The sequence below is a fragment of the Gouania willdenowi genome, chromosome 22 (genome assembly GCF_900634775.1).
Source record: "Gouania willdenowi chromosome 22, fGouWil2.1, whole genome shotgun sequence".
NCBI classification, from domain to species: domain Eukaryota; kingdom Metazoa; phylum Chordata; class Actinopteri; order Blenniiformes; family Gobiesocidae; genus Gouania; species Gouania willdenowi.
Genome location: NC_041065.1, coordinates 23,534,020 through 23,554,560, shown reverse-complemented (window position 1 = coordinate 23,554,560; position 20,541 = coordinate 23,534,020). Strand labels below are relative to the sequence as shown.

General features: G+C 40.7%; 2 protein-coding genes across 3 annotated transcripts; one reads left to right on the top strand and one right to left on the bottom strand.

Annotated features, from left to right (window-relative positions):
- Positions 1 to 8: 8 nt before the first annotated feature.
- siva1 (SIVA1, apoptosis-inducing factor) lies at positions 9 to 5,114 on the top strand. The gene is made up of 4 exons (XM_028438345.1): positions 9 to 191; positions 1,752 to 1,928; positions 2,906 to 3,059; positions 4,881 to 5,114. The coding sequence occupies exons 1-4, from the start codon at positions 71 to 73 to the stop codon at positions 4,927 to 4,929; spliced, it is 501 nt and encodes a 166-aa protein (XP_028294146.1). The 5' UTR covers positions 9 to 70; the 3' UTR covers positions 4,930 to 5,114.
- A 3,811-nt stretch (positions 5,115 to 8,925) lies between these two features.
- zbtb42 (zinc finger and BTB domain containing 42) lies at positions 8,926 to 15,245 on the bottom strand. 2 transcript variants are annotated; one of them, XM_028438742.1, is made up of 2 exons: positions 15,032 to 15,245; positions 8,926 to 13,998 (listed from the first exon to the last, which is right to left on the bottom strand). In XM_028438742.1, the coding sequence occupies exon 2, from the start codon at positions 13,982 to 13,984 to the stop codon at positions 12,410 to 12,412; it is 1,575 nt and encodes a 524-aa protein (XP_028294543.1). In that variant the 5' UTR covers positions 13,985 to 13,998; positions 15,032 to 15,245; the 3' UTR covers positions 8,926 to 12,409. The 2 variants fall into 2 exon arrangements, with proteins under 2 accessions (XP_028294543.1, XP_028294542.1); XM_028438741.1 differs by lacking the exon at positions 15,032 to 15,245 and adding an exon at positions 14,315 to 15,007.
- Between the last annotated feature and the right edge of the window lie 5,296 nt (positions 15,246 to 20,541).

The following is a 20,541-nucleotide window of genomic DNA, read 5'->3' as shown; positions in this document are numbered from 1 at the left end:
CTCATTTTCCCGCAACAAACAAGTTTGTAAGTCGACGCTTGGAGCTGCGCAGCATTCTTCGCGGGCAAAAATGCCTAAACGAGCCTGTCCTTTCCCCGAAACCTTCTCTTCTCAGTACAAAATACACGTTGGACCGACAGAGCTGAGTAAATATGGTGTATTTGGAAACCAATACAGACAGGAAATATACGGTAAGTGAGGGTTTGTGGCTGTGGTGTAGCTTTAGCTCGCGTTAGCTTCAGTGTTTTGCTCTTTACTGTGGTGGTCGGGACAGCTTTATGATGCCAATGCGGGACTACTAAACTATTTGAACACAAAATAAATACTGTGTCACTCAGTAATGCAATAATGAAGTTTATCTCCACTGGTATATTTCAATGTCCATGTCTTTTGTCACGCAATACAAGAAACAAATATAGCGGTTTCCCCACATTTTACCACTACTCTAATTATTTCTAAATCGGACCAAAGTAATATTTACGGGAACATTGCTGACTAAATACTATGGTGTCGGTTATCTGGGTTAGAGCCTCCTACTGTGAGGGAGAAAATGACAGCTAATGTTACGCAAGAAATGTACACCTACTGTCAAAGTGATTTACTAATCCATGATAAATGTATACTTCTTAATATACCCATAGATTCTAAGCCTAAAACCCAGTGGTTCACTGTACAATTTTTTTTTTTTTTTGTAAATCTAAATCATCAGAATAAACTATAAACCATAGGCACATCACTTTTGGGTGGTTTCTTAGTGCCTCTTTGCCATAGTTCATTCACACCAACACTGAATAATGTGACATTTAACCTTAGTTTGACCTCATAAAATAGATACAAACAGAACATTTTCTGTCTTCACAACCTCACGAAATTTGAAGCTTTAAGTTGTTATTTGTGTACTTAACATGCCTGCCCATAGAATATATTGGTGACAGCTTTCAGTATTTGTTAATAGGCCATGGCTATTGATACGGAAAGGTATTCATAGACCCCCAGTCTATTCATACGGAGCGCCCCTCATTGGCCAGTTTAGGTGACGCACCACGTGACTTAAAGTTCCGTCAGTTTTATTTTTGCTCATATTTATTTTTAGCTACCACACTAACCCTTTTATTTTAACCCTAACCTACGAAATACCGTAATTTTTTATTTATTTATTTTTTCTTGTGTATGTATTTTTAAAGGTGGAATTCGCCGCGTTAAATATGTTAAAATGAAAAAATATATTTTACAAAAGTGGGATTCAAACCCAGAAAAAGGAGCCTTGAGTGCGGCGCCTTAGACCACTCGGCCATGTAGAAAAGGTCTGGAAAACGTACGTTTCCGTATCAATAGACACTTTGTTGAGAATATGTTGATATTGGATCTTTGTTTAAAAAAAAAATACAGATTTTTAAAAAAGCTGTAATTGCAATACAAACTTATGGTTAAAAGATGGATAATGCACAATCCTGGTAGACTTGAACAAACAAAATATTATTAAAGTGGGTAAAGGGAAATCTTTTGTTTTCCACTTTCCCAATTTGCAGGCTTATGTTTACTTTCATTCGATTCAGATCAACTTTATTTAGTTGCACCAAAAACAATAAGTCGTCTCAAGGCACTTTCCACAAATTCTAAAGCTATGAATTAATGAAGTTGGTTTTCTCTGCTGGTTCTTATTATAACTGGCTCATTTTGAATCAGTTGAATTTCTTTAACATCTGCAGATTCATTGATGTGTGCATCTTTCTTTTTTTCCCCCTTTCTAGATAAGACCAAGAATTTGCTGTTTGTGGGTGCCAAGGCTGTGACTGAGAAAATCTGGTCAGGAGACGATCGGCAACCCACAGCACACACTGATGAATCGTTGTCCAACCACTCACTGCTAAGAGGACAGACTCAAATTGGACAGAATGGACGACTGATGAGAACGAGCTCCACACAAGGTAAGCAGTCCAAAGTAAGTGTTCAGTGTAAGGGAAGCAGGTTTGCTCATATCCTTCTATGTTTTATTGAAATACACTCTCATTTGTGGAAAACACAAGGATCAATTCTTGAAATCAGTCTGAGCATTAAAAATCACAGTTTTGTTTATTTAATTTCAGCAAAATCTGAAAGTCACTTACATGCCAGGGTTCCCGCGGATCCTTTAAAAGTCTTAAAAGGCATTAAATTCATGAATCTAAAAATGAGGCCTTAATTGTCTTTAAAATGTTTTAAATCAATGTTTCAAAAGTCTTAAATTTTAACACAAGTATGATTTTGTGACTGTAATTAGTCTCAAAATAAGTGGTCACATTTGTTTTTTGTTTTTTTAAGAAAATGTATAACCAACTTGGGAAAATGTAAATTTAACAAAAATTGCCTGTCCAACAAATATTTTTCTTAATGGTTTTTATTTTTGTTGTTTGAGATTTTTGAAGTTAATTTTGGAGTTAATTTAATAATAATTAATTTAGTGTATTTTACTGCGTTTATTTTGGGAGCCACCAGTTAGACATCTGCACTAGACACGAGAAAGAAATGACCCTAACCCTATGTAATTGATGTGGATTTTTTTTTTTTTTTTTAACCTAATTATGTTTACTGTGAAGTTGGTAAAACCTTTGTCCTACTCTCTGCTACTGTCCTGTGCTTGGTACAGAAAGTGTAAATAAATAATACAGTATTAATTAGTCTTCACTGCCAAATAGATTTAATTTGCTCCACCTGCCAATGAACTGATCCATGGAGCTGATAGAATTAAATAGTAAATATAGTGAAGTTTCCTCCAATGGTAGATGTTTTTTTTTACTTTTACCACTAGATGTCAGTGTTGTTTTAGGTTTTGTTGTTTAGTGAGTTTTTTAAGTTGATTTAGTTTTGTGCTCTACCTCAGGTTTGAGTTCATACGTGTTTTTTTTTCTTATTTTCTTTTCTCTAGCTGTGCCAGGGGCTTCCACAGGCTGCTGTGTGTGTCAGAAGAACCACGGTTCAATGACATTGTGCTCACAGTGTGACCGTCGTGTCTGCTCCTCCTGTACTCGACAGTGCTCCAGCTGTGTCAACCTCTGCTGCTCCGTCTGCACCATCATTGAGTATGTGTGGCTTGAATTTCCTACTTTTTAGACTTACATGTGTTACTTCAAAGATATTTTAACTGCCATGCAAACATATTGCATTCTGCCATGTTTGTTTGTTTGTTTTTTTTCCCAATTGTGTTCATTTCCAAAAACACTGAAATACAATTATTTTATTGCCTTAGCATTGTGGTTACAGTCTAGTAGCAACTGTTAAAACTAATTTTAAAAAAGAGACTCAAAGCAAAGTTTTCACTCAAAAAATCTGCTGTTGATAAATTATTTTTTATAATAGCAACAAACATAAGTTTGGTCACATTATGTTTGGGTTTGAGCAGCTTTTTCCCATGGGTCATGATGCACTGGCTGTGGAGGGTGGTGGTAAGCTACTATTGTACCCACAGCTGCCCTGGGGCAGACTGACACAAGCGAGGCTGCTATAGTGCATCATTGGTCCCTTTGACACCACCAACACATTCATTCTAAGTAATGTGGGTAAAGTACCTTGCCCAAGGACACAAAGATGACTGGTTAGAGCGGGATTCAAACCCCCCCCAACCCTTCGGTTATTGAACGACCCACTCTACCACTGAGCTACAGTCACCCCAATAGGCCCCAGTAGGGCTGTAACTATTGATTATTTTATATCATCTATTCTAATACTATCAGGGTTGTACAGTCAGTGCAACACATTTTGTCATATTTACCAATAAAAATCTTTCTGTGTGGACAGAAACATATATATACTCCAACACATATATACTGTACATGGTAGTTGGCCACATGTCTAAAAAAAAAAAAATATTACTGATTATTATCCGATACAAGTACATGTTCGTTGTTGGTTTGTAGTTCTTGATGTATGATGTGTAACATCTAAAAAACTACATTTCCTACACGTTTCTACTACAGTCTGTTAAAGAGAGAGAGATTAATCATGAGAATTACAACGCAATAGATCACATGCAGCAGAGATGCAAACCTCGTGTCCAGTCAGCTAGGATTGTAAGGGACAGTCTCCGCTTTTAGCGAACAACTCAGTAAGCCGAACAAGGACGTACTAAGAGAGCTGAAAATAAAGATGAACTTTGCAACCTGTAGAGTAGCTGCCCTGCTTCACAAGAAGAATGTTTAAAAAAAATAAAAATAAATAAAGGTCAGTGTAATGCATGACAGACGTGTGCAGTGCTGAAATGACCAAATTAAATACTGCTGACAAAATTAAACGTGAGCTGACCACTAAAGTGGAGAATGTTTCTAGAAAGGGGTGCAACGTAGTGTAAGTCCGGCTCGATGATGAGAATACGCTCGTCAGTACAGCACGCTCATGCTGTCAGCCTGCAGCGTGGTACCTGTGTGTGTATTTGCCAATCCTGAGTTCCAGAAGATAATGCCTTGCTTCATTTGTATTTAGGAAATTTGTTTAAAAAAAACACCCAAAGAGGTCTTAAAGTCTTCACCGGGGCAAGTTTTGTGGCAATAGCAACTGGTAAAATATTTACCTAATTTAGCTGAGGTGTCTGACCCATATCTGCTCATTTTCACTGTTTCTGTAGTAAAAGAGCTGGAACTGATTTAGATTGTCACAGACTGATGTGAATTGGAAACATTCAACACTATTAATTTTTCATCTTTATTACGGTTCAATAATATTTACCTAAATATCTGATTAATATGATATTGATTCCACCCATAAACATGTTAGCTAACTGTCCATCTGGGAGTGCTACTAGGTGTGGCATCACTTTTATTTCATTTCTTTTGAGGATTTTTTCAAATGCATTTTAAACATTGTGCTGATGTGAAATAAGTTCACTAATGTTTTTCTTGGCTCCACAGCTACAGCGGTCGTTACGATGAAGTACTTTGCTGCGGCTGCTCGACGTAAATGAAGACTAAAGGAAGGATCAGAGGTTTATGCATGTGGATGTGGAGCTGCCACCCATGAGATGTGGACAAGACTGCATTTTTACGTGTAATTTATGTAATCCAGATGTCCATTTTGTATATATGTATGTATGTCATTTATTGCAAATGTATCTGAAATAAACTTGAATACTTTTATCAACTTAACAGTTTATGGTTATCTCTTGTGTTTTAACCACAGTTAATGAAATTGACTGTGGGTCAACTTTTTGGTGGTAAACATCAGTAGATGGCAGCAGACACAAAGCTGATCCCATTCACAGCTTTCTCACTGTGTTGACGCTCAGCTTCTACTGTAAAGCCAATAAGTGTGAATGTAGTCTTTGCAATGATGATAGAAGTCAAGCCTGTGTGTCCTGGGGGTAAAAAGGTATTCAAAGACAAAGGCAGACATTTGCAGAAAATGATTTAGCTTCATTAACTAATGCTTTAGCCTCAGGTTACAGTTGGTCACTGATGGATGTTAAGTTTTCAGACTCACTTTTTGTACATTTTGAGTCTTGGTGGTTAAAGACTGCTGCAAATCTCTGTCCCATGACTATTGTGGTGTTGAACTTGCATGAGTGCACCTCCTGGAGCCTATTTACATGTGAGCCGTTGTTGACTCGCATCCTGCTTAGCGGGCCAGTTGTGGCCCTGGGCTGTGGGGACCGCTTGCAGTTGATGTCCGAGGGCCAAAGCGCTTGGTTTCTGGCCGAGTGAGCAGACAGCTGTTGGCAAGCAAGGCGACACAATGTCTGCACATTTCTTGACGCTTTGATGAAGTCACAGATGGATGTTCAAACAATTCACTTTTGAACGTGCATTGTTGTATAGAGTAGATATTGGACATCAGTGGCTTTTCATTAAAATAAATCAAAATTATGTTGCTTAAATGCAAGATTTGGGTATAGTGGTTAATAGTTGTGATTTGGACAATTTCAAACTTTTTTTTTTCTTCTGAGGTGCACACAATAAACCTCCATGTTTTGTGTCTTCTTCATATTGACAACTAAAGAGTTTGTTGTATCAAAGGTTCAGATAAAGTGCAGTGGAGGAAATACATCCCACTTCTCTGTCTAGCAAACTTATGAACGAGTCTGGATTTGGTGGTTGCCAGGAGAATGCTCCATGCTAAACACCATTGTGTAATGAGTCAAGTTTGGTAAGGGGAGGGTTCGGGTATATAAATGTTCATAAGAGGTTGAGGCTTCACTGAAAACAGGTCTGAGGGTGACGCATACAAAGATGTAATGAATTGTACTCTTCACTATGAGCAGACAGTTTAAGGATGGTCCCATTCTGCCCTAACATCATCCTGCACAGAAATAGATCCATGAAGGCAAGGATTAGTGTGGAGGAACTTTATTGCAAACTGTGAAGCAGGCCTTTTCATCCAACATCAGTGCCTGAGGTCACAGATCATATTCTGACGCAGCTTTAGCTGTAAATGGTTGGTAAGCGGGTGCACGGTGGATTAGTGGTTAGCACATCAGCCTCACAGCAAGAAGGTCCTGGGTTCAAGCCCTGGGGATGACACTTGGGTCCTTTCTGTGTGGCGTTTGCATGTTCTTTCCTGGTTCTCCGGCTTCCTCCCACAATCCAAAAACACGTTGAGTTGATTTAAGTCTCTAACTTGAATGTGTGAGTGGTTGTCTGTGTGTGTTGCCCTGCGATGGACTGGCACCCTTTCCCGGGTGTACCCCAGCCCAACACCCAGTGAGAGCCGGAGATAGGCACCAGCAGACCTCTGCAATTCTGAAAAAACAAGCAAATTGATTAAGATATGGATATCAGTTGTGATATAGGCTATTTTCTATAATGAAAACTTGTATTTTTATATAAAATAAAGAACTTTATATAATAAACGTTGCATTTCTTATAATTTCTTGGGTTTGGAGGAAAATGACGATGAGGACTTTCTGCACTTTTTCTGACAGGACAGTGTAGCTGTTACATTCCCAACCTGGTTTTAATTAAATTCAAGATCTGAGGAACTTGTCCTCTTGTTGGGCATGCTTGGTGTGGGCTGGGTGTCTGGACAAGGAGGCCACATGATCCCCCCCACCATGCAGCAGCAGACAGCACCAACTGCAGTGGAGCAAAGGGAGCACGTGGCTTTGTCTTTCACCCATTCTTTTGGAGACCAGCTGTGGTCTGAACGCAATGAACGTCAGGACCAGTGTGATGTTGCTGCTATAAATATGCATCAATGAGTGTGGCGTAAGTGACAGCTGTGTGGTGCACCAAGGACACTGTCTTGGAGCTGTCAGAGGGAAAACCAGCCCAAAAAAGGGAAACAGTGGAAGCACTGGTGGGTTGATTTTTACAAAGGTGTCATATTTTAGATTCAAGATTGATCTTTTGGCATAAATTACAGTTTGAAATGTTTTAGGGAAGGAAGGGGAGGGCGTGAGTAATAGTGTTATATTATTAGGTGTAATTCAAATCAACATTATTTGAATTAGATTTTCTGAAAGTCAAAAGTATTGCTCCTCCGAAATTAAGTGGATGGTAACAATATGCATGTGTTGATATTGAGGCGAAAACACACAACTCATGTATGCATGTGTGTATTGTCAGTACACAAGGGCGTGTGTGACTGTTTGTGTGCCCTTTTCAAGTGTGACCACCTGTCTTTTGTTAAGAAATAAATAAATAAGCCCGGGCCACACCAGCTGTCCCTGGCACTCAGTCCCTGCAGAGGTCAAGGGCTCCCACCGCTGGCCTTGTTGAGAAGGTGGACACCTACAACTTCCTTTAAAGTGTTTCTAAACACAGTGAGATACACACAACAACACAGGCCAAAAAAGCCTGAGCCTCAGAGAGGAATGTTTTATTACTTGGTGGAGTTGCATGGCACATATCCCAGCTCCTCACCCTGCAGCTAAGCCCCATCACATGGCCTCTGCTTTCCATGTGAAGGTTTGGGGCCTATAAGAAACACACACATACACACAGCAGGCTGTTTAGGCTCTGGATCCTTGTTTGGCAGATGTGAGTTGTTGGTGCCAACACGCACCCTGAGGACCTGTGGCTGTGGATGTTTTGCAGTGTTGAGGTGGCCACAGCATTGCACACGGCCCTTATTTACTGTGAGCTGGCTGAGGCTGTTTGGGGTGTTTATGATTGTTCTTGGGAAGGACATTGTTTTCTTTATGTTGGAGCTGCCCTGGCCAGCGCCGTTGTGTCGTCTGTGCATAAAGTACGTGCTGGGGAGTTGGGCCAGACAATAGCCTGGCTGAGCTACTACCCACGCACACAATGGAGTGGTGGGATGAGGCTGAGGTTTGGGGGCGAGGTTTTGGGGACTGTGGGGTTGGAGGTTGGATATAGATGGGGGCAGGGGCAGTTGGATGCTGCTCTTATTCTATATTCCCAGAAGGGGTGAGCTGGGATTTGGGGGAGGGTGGTGAGAACCCTAGCACATCCCTATTGGGATCACGTAGCGGAGCAGCTGGATTTCTTTCATGGTGCAACAGGGAAATAATTAAAAGTTGTGGCTATTGAAGATGTCCAGTGAATTAGTATAACGTTCCCCAGACAGATGCACATTTGTTATGCATTTATGCACCAAAAGGTGTGTGTGTGCTTGCCATATCCTTTGGTGCAGCAGACATAATCAATTGAAGTTCATGTAATAATTACACCTTGGAGTTAACTGGCTTTGTTACGCCAACTTTTTCTCCTTTGGCAACAGGTCAGGTACAATAGGAGCCCGTCTTAAAACTGCGGCGTCCTTGAGCTCAGTTTATGGTTTCAGAGGGATCGTGCCTGTAAGACCTGCTGTATTATCACATTCTGTTGTCTCTGTACACATGGAAGTGCAGCCCTCACATCAAACAGTCTGCCTGCTTGTGTACTACACTATTTAACACATCATCATGTCTCTACAGCACTCCTACTCTTTCTTAGTGTCCAAATCTGCAGTTATCAAAGACATTGTCAGTGCAAATAAATCAACTCCACACACACAAGAGAAAGTTCCTCCATTTAATTCTATGCATCATCTTAATAAAGACCTAAATCAAGATTGTCACATTTCCACAGCACACACACACACACACACAAGCACACTCGAAAAGCGGCAACAAATAAAAATGCACATACAGTTATAGGTCAAAGTAAATTGCCTCATTATCTAAGCAATGTCAATTCTGCCAAAAAACGATTGTCTTCTAATCTCTACACCACTAACACTGAAGCAATCGATTACTTTAAAATATACATTTATTATTAGAAAATTATATTAAATTCTAATGGCACTTCTAAAAAAAATCTATTTAAAAGATTTTCATTTGATATTCAGAGGCTTTTTTTGTTGTTGTTGTTGTTAACCAAATTAAAACAGCGACAGTCAAATGTTGCACAGGAAGCCAATGCAATAAATATTTCTCATGATTATACACAAATTCACAGTTGTAACCTGCAGAGGAAAAAAGTTCCAGTATCAGTACAAAGTCATTTTTTTTAGACTTACAAATATTACACAGCATGAGATAGGCGATAATAGCCCTCGATCAACAGTAGCACTGTTTCAAGTCAACAATCAAAATCTCTGTTTCAGCGGCATTTGAAAAGAAAAACCAAAAAAAAAAAAAAAAGAATCAAGAGCAAATTTATTCATACAACTTTTTCAAATCCTCACAATGAGCAGCACAAGAGTGTTCACTTTATTTTGAACTTTTTTTTTCTTCATTGACTTTTTTTTTTGGATTTGATTGAAAAACAGTGGAGCATTTCAAGTCAGCGGGTCGCGGTCGCTGTGACGCGAACTTCGCCATCTCAGTCAAGGAGGACCAAATAAATGTACAGTGTTTTCAAAAAAAAAGAGCTTCTCCAGATGCAACACTCATTAATGTGTCTACAAGGCACGGATGGTGACCATCCTGGAGGTATAAATACAGACTGCAAGATTACAAAGAAAACTTTAGTGTTTCTTCCTCTGTATAATACAGAACTTAATGCTCACACTAAATAGAAAAGTTTCTTCTTTTTTTTCTCAAAAAAATGTGACCCAAACCTACATTCCTGTGTGAACTGATTGAAATATACATTATCAGCACTGTGCAGAGTGAGGGGAGTGCTTTAAACCAAGAGTCAGAACATCCATCTCTTTCAACCAGTAGTTACTAGACAATCGCAGGCACACAAACCTCCACTAATCCACTCTGGATTCAAGATAACCTAATGTCTGTATTTTTGCACAAACGAAAGTGTTTGAAGCCACATGCAGGAACACAGCAGAGGCTAATGCGTCATCTTGGAGTGAAATTAAACCATTTCCTCTTACAGACTTCATCAGGTTCCTGTAAAACCACTCATGGAAGTGAATGCAGAAGACTTGAAATGAAGATTTTTCCACAGTCGTCCCAAATACCTGACAAATAAAGTGTCAAGTTTGAATGTTTTCTAGATCTAGCTTTTTTTTTTATTTGTCTGGAAGTCATTGTAAATCTTGTTAAGACCTGCACCCTCATGTGGAGAGACAATGAAGCATCTATCTACTGCCTGCTGGGAAAGGTGGAGGAGGGGTTGGGGTTGTTCTTGCTACCTCCAAACAATACACCTGTTTACAGTCTCCTTGGTCTGCCTTTGCTAAATACATTTCTCACATTCCAGCTGCTCCATTCAATAGAGGGGGAAAAAAAGTGCAAAGAGGGACGGCGTTTTCTTATTACAGCACAGAGGGAGAACTACCTGGGACTAGGTGGTTGAGATCGAAAATGGACAATGACTATATTGTCTTATGTCCTATATAGGTAGCCAGAATGTATCAGTGTGCTTGTGTTGTGAGCGACGGTTTCCTCTGCCAGAACAGCAGTCAGAGATATTAACCTACACTGATTTATCAGGTAAAGTCATTAAAGTCTTGATTTCGGACCAAACTTGTAGGAAAGAAGACGTGACACTAAGAGACATCAGCCTCCATAAGACACCTGACTTGTGTTCTTACAAACTATTTGATAAATATATTATATTTACAATAAATATACAAACAGTAAAGAGATAGCAGCCTAGACAACAATAGTTGAACCTACACTCATGCTAAAATCAAGTGCTTCTCTAGAATTCCATCATGAGGCCAATTTTGAATAATCTGCCGTGATCTCTCCGCAATATATTAAACCTAAGTTACACAACTCTGTTTACAGAGAGAAAACCGACAGCCGCAAAACAGATGAGTAGAGTACCATTGCTAGGCAAAGTCATTCAAGCTTATAGAAATAACAAACTACAGCTACAGTAAACCCTGAACCAAAGTCAAACTAATAAATAAATTCTGATCAAGTCTTCTCAGGACAGATTAGTCGTCAACTTTTAGCGCTACAGCTCCGGTTATGCACCCATACTGCAAAATACACCAACAGATGGAAGAAGTATACATCTTAAATCTTAGCGGGGGGGGGGGGGGGGGGGGGGGGGGGGGGGGGGGGGGGGGGTCTCCTTCAGGGTCAGAATCATTAAACATTTCATCAGTAGTAACCTAAACACACATCAACAACAAAATGTTAAATCAAAACAGTTTTAACAAAGTGGCACAGATGTAAATGAGAAGTGATTCAAATATTACCAACTTTGATCAACTTTTTCTAATCAACAACACTTATAGCTACCTTTGATAATTAATTACATGACCATTTATCTTTACCGAGTACGAGCATGCATTCGATGAAAAAAGGCATGACGATGTAGCTCCATTTGTGCTTCAGTAAGTAGGACTGGGTGAACTGACAAGAACTCTCGCAGAACCAGAATCCACAAAATAAAACTTAAAACTTCTCTTCGAACCCTCCTCTGATTATACAGCTTTGAGTAAAAAGGCCGATACATCTACATGTTTTCGTGTGCGTTAGCAACAATTGTTAACAAAGCAAATAGAAAACAAAGTCATTCTCTTCACAAGACATTCAAACTTCATTTTTGAACAAGTTCTACCTCATGAAAAGAAACGAAGGAAAACTAAACACAACATACTTCCAGTAGTCAGACTTCATTAGTTCTGCTGCCTTTTGATAACTTACCAAAAACGGCTAAACAATAAATCCCCCTAATAAATAATTTTTATGTGTGTTTCATTAAATATGTTATATTGCTACTGATGGACGGCTCCGGTCTCCCATGCGCTCTAAAGATTGTATTAACGTATGTTTAGCACCTTTATCCACAGGTGCTTTTACCTATTGACATATAAACATGAACAGACTTACAACTATAGATAAGTAAACAAGTGCATCATCTGATTTGTTCAACTTTGTCCAAACAGCCTCTGACCATCACACACACACACACACCTGTGACACAGTCCAGCTCAGGGAAAAGCTCCAGCATTAAGTTGTTTTCAAATCTTTAGGATATAGAAAAAAATGTCATGATAGTGTAAAATCCAACAGAGAAACTGTTCAGTAGTAGATTTCAGAGGAGTGAAATGAGAATGTCCTGGCACTGGTGACAGATGTGTTTCATCCGATGGAGAGAGTCTTAACAAGGCCGCAGTGAAACTTCCTGATGTGGCGGTAAAGGTCCCCTGACTGAGTGAAGCGCCGTTCACACCACTTACAGGCGTGCGGCTTCTCACGAGTGTGGACTACAGCGTGCCGACTCAAATTATGCGAGTACTGGAAGCTCTTGCCGCACTGGCCACAGGTGTAGGGCTTCTCGCCAGAGTGTGTGCGTTCGTGGCGCTTCAGGGTGTACATGCAGGAGAAGGTCTTGTTGCACTGCATGCACGTGGGGACCGAGCCGTCGGGGGACAGCTTGGACCGAGCTCCGTCCTTCTCTCTGAAGTGTGAGCTGAGGTGCACTTGCAGCACGTGGGGGCTCGGGAAGACTTTGCTGCAGAGCGGACACACGCACACCTGTTGGCCGGGGGGCAGGAGCACCCCGCTGGAGGTGGAGATGTCTGAACAGGCCAGGTCGTCCTCCTCCTCTTCCTCGCTGTCCCCCAGCAGTCGACCCCTCCCATCCGCCTCCCTGCCCGAGACGCCCTCCCCCTCCTCGTCCATCAGGTCCTCCTCCTGGGAGAGCAGGGCGGCTGTGGTGCCGTTGTTGCCTGGGAAGAGGGCAGCGAACCCTGTCACCACTGAGCTCCTGGCACTATTCCCAAAGCGCTTGCTCTCAGGGCTCATCGGCTCACTGTCCTCCTGCTCTGACAGCAAGTCGTGTTCGTCTTTAACAAGTGGCTCAGTGCCCTGCTGCTGGCTGTCGAGGGCCAGCTGTCCCGAGACGTAGGAGGGGTGTAAGGGATCTCTGCTAGACAGAGGCTTGAAAGACAAATCCAGAGCACAGTCCATGTCATCCGAAGCCCGGGACCTCTGGGACAGCAATATGGTGGAACTACTGACATCAGCTTTTGTTTTTCCAGCTGTTTGGATGCAGGGCTCGGCCTCTGCTGACACATAATTGACACCTACAAGGTCCGGGGACCTGCCAGAGTGACCGTTTGCCTTCTGCCTGCTCAGCGCAGACCTATCACAATCTGTGATAGACAGCCTGACTTCGCTTTTGTCCATGTCAAACTCATCTGGAGGGGGGGCCTTGATAAACCCCTGAGACAGTGTGTGGGGCAGTCGCCGGATGACCTGCTTACTGTGCAGCTCGCTATCCAAGGAATTCTCCTTGTCCAGACAGCCAAGTCCAAAACTGTCTTCCATCCTTTCATCCAGGGAGGACAACTCTTTATCCTTCAGTTTACCTTTGCACACTTTCACTATGTCATACATGTGGAGATAACTGGCCGCCGCGAGGACATCCTCCACCGGCAGAGTGCTGAACTCCAACTTCCCCTCATACATGAATTCAAGGAGCAGACTGAAAGCCGGGGCTGTCACAATGTCATTGTTGAGATGCACAACGTCCCTTTTGTCTAGCTGGTCTCTGTAGAAGAGATGGAAGTACATGCTGCAGGAGGCCAGCACGGCTCTGTGCGCTTTAAACCGAGCCTCCCCAACGAGAACAGTGCAGTCACACAGGAAACCTTGGTGGCGCTGCTGACTCAGACACTGCAGCAACTGGCGGCTATGGTCTGGGAACTCCATTCTTCCTTCATAACCTAGTGAAAAACAGGAAAAACAGGATACTGGATAAACGCAGTAAAGCCATCAGCAAAGGAGGAATGGAGCTTCTGTGTTGTGTCCAGGTGCAGAAAAAACAATCACAAGTTGTGCCAAATTTTCAATTGTTAATAAGTTAGTAATAATGTCACCAAACACTTTATATAGTTTCATTCAAAAGTTAATAAATTAAAAAATAAATACATAGCTCATTCATTCAATGAAAAACCATCCCCCTCTATGTCGAATAACTTTGTCCAACTTTAAAACAGAAAATCTACATTTGTTCCAGAAGTGCTGCGCTCACCCACCCACCCATGTATCCCGGTTTAAACGGATCCCGTTCCCAAAGTGTCCCGGGTTGTGGCGCTTTTTCTCTGCGCAGTGACGCGCCGGTTCGTCCCTCACTGTTCACCGGAGAAGTCAGAGGGAAAAACGGACCTCAGTGCTCGTCCACGGGATAAGGAGGCAATAAATAAGCCCCCGGTGCAAAGCGAGCAAACTGGTCTTCTGTTTGCTAATTACACTGCAAGCTGTGGAGTCAGCTGCTCTGACATCACCGCAATGGAAACGGTACCTCCAGCTGTGCTCGCCTTTATACCATATGTTTAACCACGGGGCTGGGCTGTCCAGAAACACACGCAACTGGGGCAAAAACGGTGATTTTAACTTTTTAAATTACATTATTGACAATGAAACTCCCTGTGGTCCTTTTTGCGCACCGGGAGTGCGTGTTTAAAAGAGTTTAAAAAAAAAACATTTGAACAAGATCAAAGCCTTGTCTGGGGAAAAACAAAAGTCAGGATAAAAGTGAACAAGTATAAATGCGTGTGTTTTTATGGAAAAAAGTCAAAGTGCGGGTGGCTAGAGGCGCAGTAAGCCGAGCTCCATGTCCGCGTCGGGAAACGAATCGCTGGGAGTCTTTTAAAAGGAACTCAGTGGCGAACAAGGACACGCTCTCTGTCTGTCTTTTTTTTTTTTTTTTTTTTTTTACTTTCACTCCTTCTTTAAAGTGTTAAACATAGTACTCACACGTATTCCTCGCCGCCCGTTTCCTGCTCTACGAGCCCCGGTGTCCCTTCATGATGTGCGGCCAGATGTTCGCTTCGCCGTGCTGGTTTCTCGAGCTCCAGTCCGACCCTGGTGCTGGTGAGGCAGCCGCACTCAGCGCTGCTGTGTGTGTCAAGCAGGTTGATAATGAGCCAAGTCTCGCGATATCACAGCTCTCCCCACAGTGTGTTGTCTGCTGCTGCGTGAATTCACACAGCGGCAGAGCTCGCCACACCACGTCAACTGGCTTTCCTTCTAAAACACCTGCCCACACACACGCACACACACGCGCACGCGCAAAGTGGAATCTGCAGGAGGTTTGCATCGTGAGGGAAGTGCATTGACTTGCCTTAAAAAGTTGTATTTTGAATGAATGAAATACATTATTGTGTTTATTGGCGTAATCCATTTTGATAAGTGGCCATAAGATTACGTTGTTATGGATACCCATTCCTGCCAGTAAAAAAAAAAAAAAAACTAGAAAAGTAAAATGATAATAATAAAAATGGTTTATTTTCTTGTTTTTTTTTTCTTCTTTTCGAGCAATTTAACACAAACAGAAAAAGCTTTAGTAGTACATTTTTCCATTTGTAGCTTACATGGTTAATATACATGATTAACATTCACATAAATACTGTCGATAACATAAATAAATACTGCTTGAAATGAGATACTTAGTATCGCATAAATATGACTTAGTATCTCATAATGATTTGTATTATTATTTTATTTTTTCTAGTTATTTATTTTTTTTATATTTTTTTTACTGGCAGGAATGGGCTTCCATGCATTTGACACTATATAAATATAAATTCATTGAACTCAGGAGTGCCAAACTCATTGTGGTCCAATTAGAAAAATCCTACCAAGATTTTCTTTTAGCAACATTTACGGTACATCTAATTATATTTCCAATTAACTTCTGTGAAAAGTATTCAATAACTAATATATGGAATTCTTTAACAAGGCATCTTACTTAATAATCATTGTTTTTCTCTGTGCGAAATCATTTTACGGGCCGAATTGGATACTCTAACAGTCCCAATTTGGCCCCTGGGCCTCGAGTTTGACATGTGTATTAAAGGACGGTTCTTCATGCTTTGCTTTAATGCAAACCGGAATTTTAACATTGAAGTATACTCCTGAAAAAGGAGATGTTCGATGTATAGGCTATGTTTAAATAAGCTGAATTTTTTTTTATCATCTTAAACAGTTGAAATGTCATCATGAAAGGTTTAGAGTTTAAAAAAATAAAATAAATATCAACCTCCAGAGTTTGCTGCTGAACTGAGTAACATCTGAATTATACAGCTATTTTCCCCCAAGTATGATGTATGAGAAACACATTGAAGGTGAAATTTAGGCATAAATGCTCATTTTGATACCTTATTAAGTCTCACAAAACACAGTGTTTTCATTTTAAATAATAAGTAAAGTGCTGAGAGCACTGTAACAGTGAAGGTCTTCTTTTTATTTCTTTGGTGAAGCTTTTTTTCTAATCCTGCTCAGAATTTTGGAATTCCTTGGCTCCGAACCACCTTGAGCCTTTGTTTTTCTATAGACAACCTGCATGTGAATTTTTGTGGCTCAAATCTCCTGAAGTTATTTTTTAGTTCTAAAATAAGTTTTGGAGAAAGTGTCCCAAAAATGTTAAAGATAATGGCCCAGGCAGAGGAACAGAGGCTGGAGGTTGCAGCTGCTCATCCCATGCTCATCTCCCCCCCACCACCCTCAGTCCCTCCCCATGCACCCCCAACTGTCTCAGTCACCTTTGCCCTGTGTTCCAGCTGTCGTGCGTTTTGAAAGGGCCATTTGCAGCTCCTCACAGCCTCCTGACACAGAGGGGAATGAGCAATGTGACGGGAGGCGGCAGCCACTGGTCGGAAGGGGCCACCAGCTAGATTCTTATCCACTTACAGCTTTATTCCATTTTTAGTCTGCCTGTTACTGTTACAGAGGCCGGATGTCATAGGGCCTGTGGTCGTGTCCAGATGATCGTAAGCCAGACAGCATCATGATCTTCTGATATGAGCAAAAACTTTTTACTTCTATGTCACTGCAGTCAGCCAAATGTTTTCACAGGAGTGTCAGATGTGCAACCGCATGAGAAACAATCTCCAATTCACTGCAGATACACACACACATCCAGGGGTGGAGCAGCAATATTTAAAAGTGAGGGTGTTCTAAGAGTAGACTCACAATTTAGTTTATTAAATTAATTTACTAAAACCATGATAAAACTGTTATTAAGTCAGTGATATTCAACATATGGCTTTTTATGTCTGAATTTTACTTATTATTTCCCCAAAAAACCTTAAAAAGAGGAAACTTTTTTACTCCCTTTTTACCTTTTTGACTCTTTTTGATTTTTTTCAGATTTTAGCTTCCTTTTGCCAATAATGATTCCTTTTCCCTAATTTTTGTAAGTTCTTTTTGACACTTTTATCCATTTTTTGTCGATTCTTTAACCAGTTTTTGACACTTTTCATCCAAATAAGCTATAACTTTTGCCCAATAACACTTGTTTCCCTTTTCCCCTACTTTTTTCTTCATTTTGTTCCACATTTTTGCCCCTTTTCACTATTGTCTGCCACATTTTGCTCATTTAAGCTACCTTTTGGCATTACTTACCACCTTTTTTCTCTTTTTTTGTCAATTTTTTTGCCATTGTTGATCGCTTTTGTCCCATTTTAGTCACTTTTCACTCTTTTCTTGCTCCACTTTTTCCACTTTTGGACCATTTTTTGCCACCTGTTACTCATTTTTTGTCAGCTTAATCATTGCTGTGAACTCTGTGTTTACCTTCTTGGAACAGCAGCTTCGTCAAATAACTGGCTGTGATTGGCTTGATCACCATTCAGTCAATCTAACTGGACCAATACATTTTCAACAATGAATCCCTCTGTAAAAAGTGATGAATTTTAGTTTTTTATGAAAGTGCGGGTGTCGCATCCCCCCACTTCCCCCACGGGTGAGACGCCCCTGCACACATCATCCATGCAGCAGGAGCAGTGATGTGGACTAGAATCGAAGCGGTGGCCCAGTGTTTCTCTGACCCTGGCCAATGCGGGCACCCAGTAGAGGAGGGGTGTGCGTTCACAGGGCAAGACAAAGCAGTGGTTGTGCCTGGGGAACTGTGGCCTCAGAGAGAGAGGCTCAGCATTGGTGAAGGTTCTCACACATGGAAAAAAGACACACACACACACACACAAGGCAGAGAAAAGGGAGAGACAGTGAACGAGTGAGAGAGAATGACAGTGGGAGATTGGGGGAGCTAGAAGAGAGGGAGAAACACTTCCTGGAGGTTCATTCTTCCTCTGTGCAATCATCAATGGCATTCTCCTCCTGACCCACTCCTCTCTCAGACAAACAAAAGATCCCACATTCCAGTGTAGCCTGACCAGCCAACCAACCAGCCCTGCATACACACGTTCCAACCACATCACTCTTCCACTGGACCTCATCACAGTATATTAACACCCCCCCAATCTATTCCTTTAGAAAAACCTACTGATATTCCAGAATAACAATAACAATTGTTTCAAAAACACACCCAATAATTTCATTAATATTTACAAGTTTTGTCCAATCTATCACCAATAAAATCTATGTTTTCACAAATCAATTCATGACCTGGACGAAAAAAAAATTTGTTTAAAAAATCACTTATTAGCTCCACCAAAGAGGTAATATTTTCAAGAAAGTGTCTATTTGTTCGGTTGCCATACAGACAACCTCCGGTGCCATTATTACAGTTACCGAAGTACACGTAGCGTCTTAGTGTTAGATTTAGGGTTAGCTTATAATCCAATATTGTAACAATTTTTAGGGTTAGGTTTTGGTTTACGGTTAGGTTTAGTCTTAGTCACGTGACCTAAACTGGCCAATGAGGGGCGCTGCGTACGGATAGAATGTCGGTATATTGATACGGAAACCGTATGATAGCCATTGTCTATTTTCAATATTTTATTTATTTGTTTGTTTGACTGTTAGTAGGATTACGTCAAAAGTACTCAATGGATTTTGACAAAATTCCAACCAAAGATAGACCTTACACCATGGAAGATTCTATTACATTTTGGAGATCCAGTTCAGTGTTACAGATTCTGGATTAGTTTGAAAAATCCAATTATCCCTAACTCTCATAATTGGCGAAAAATTCAAAAATTCATATCTCGGTTTAGAATTGACTGATTTTTATTAAATATGACTTAGTTACACGGGGTTGGTTCCTCATTTACCTTACTGAGTTTCATCTGGATTGGATTCAAAATGCACATATCATTGCCATTTTTTGCAAAAAAAAAAAATGTTCATACCTTTGGACCACTGTATATATTGTATAATGGAGATAGAATGTATGTTGTGTGTGAATGATCATGGTACCATGATCATGATCACTGATCCAGATATTTGGTTCCTGGCAGAGGTTTGTGCTCTGTGAGTGCTCTTGTTTATCTATTTTTTATTTTATTTTATTTTATTAATTCATTTTGACTTTTAAATAATGTTACTTATTGGCTTTGAACTTTGTAGGACCTTGTTGTGATATCAACATTTCTTTATTACTCTATTGGCCAAAAGTAATCATACAATTCAAGAGTAAGACTTCTTTTCATGCGCCATTTATGTTATTTTCATACTGTACTGTTTCTTATAACCTCTTTTAACGTATAATGTAGACAGACACGAATCAGATTAAATACAAATATTGTCAGGGAAGACCTTAGGAGAGGAGGACAACTGAATAACCTCGTTAGAAAACATGCGATCCCTCAGCGAGTCCTGTTTGTATGACAGGAACAGCTTGGTGAAATGATGCGGAGCAGCAGTGAGGAACACACTGCAGAGTGAGCGACAAAGAGCGGAAATGACAGACACAGAGGGCACAGGCCAATTGGTTTTTCATCACAGAATGGCCTCAGACAGCTGTCCCCCCAGTTATTTTGATCAGTTATAGTGTAACTTTTTCAAAGTCTTTATCTTCTCATCGCTCTCGTGTATTTATATTTTCTCTCATTCCAATCCTGCAATAAAATAAATGACCAATACCTAATATAATTGAACCTATATTTTACCACTCACACACTGAGGTGAAGGTCCCCTCCTCTACTGACCCATACATGACAAATTATAACGCACTGACACATTTTAGGAACCAGCACTAATTTATTCAGATTTTCAGTCATTGGGTTGAACATTAAAAACCCATCAGTGGCCCCTGCTCACATGACCATACACTGCTTCCTTTAATAGGGACCACTTTGGACAGACACCCCCCACTACAGACTGTCAACAACCAATCACGAGGTTCTTTGGCAAACCACATCAACTTTGTGATTAATATGTTTAATTTCTGCCTGAACAATCCTACGCTCTATAGAAGATACCATGACAACATGCTAATAGGACAGAAGTCATACTCTAGTGCAGTGGTTCTCAAACCTTTTTAGTCCGCGACCTTCAAAATAAAGGTTCCAGGGGCCCCCGCT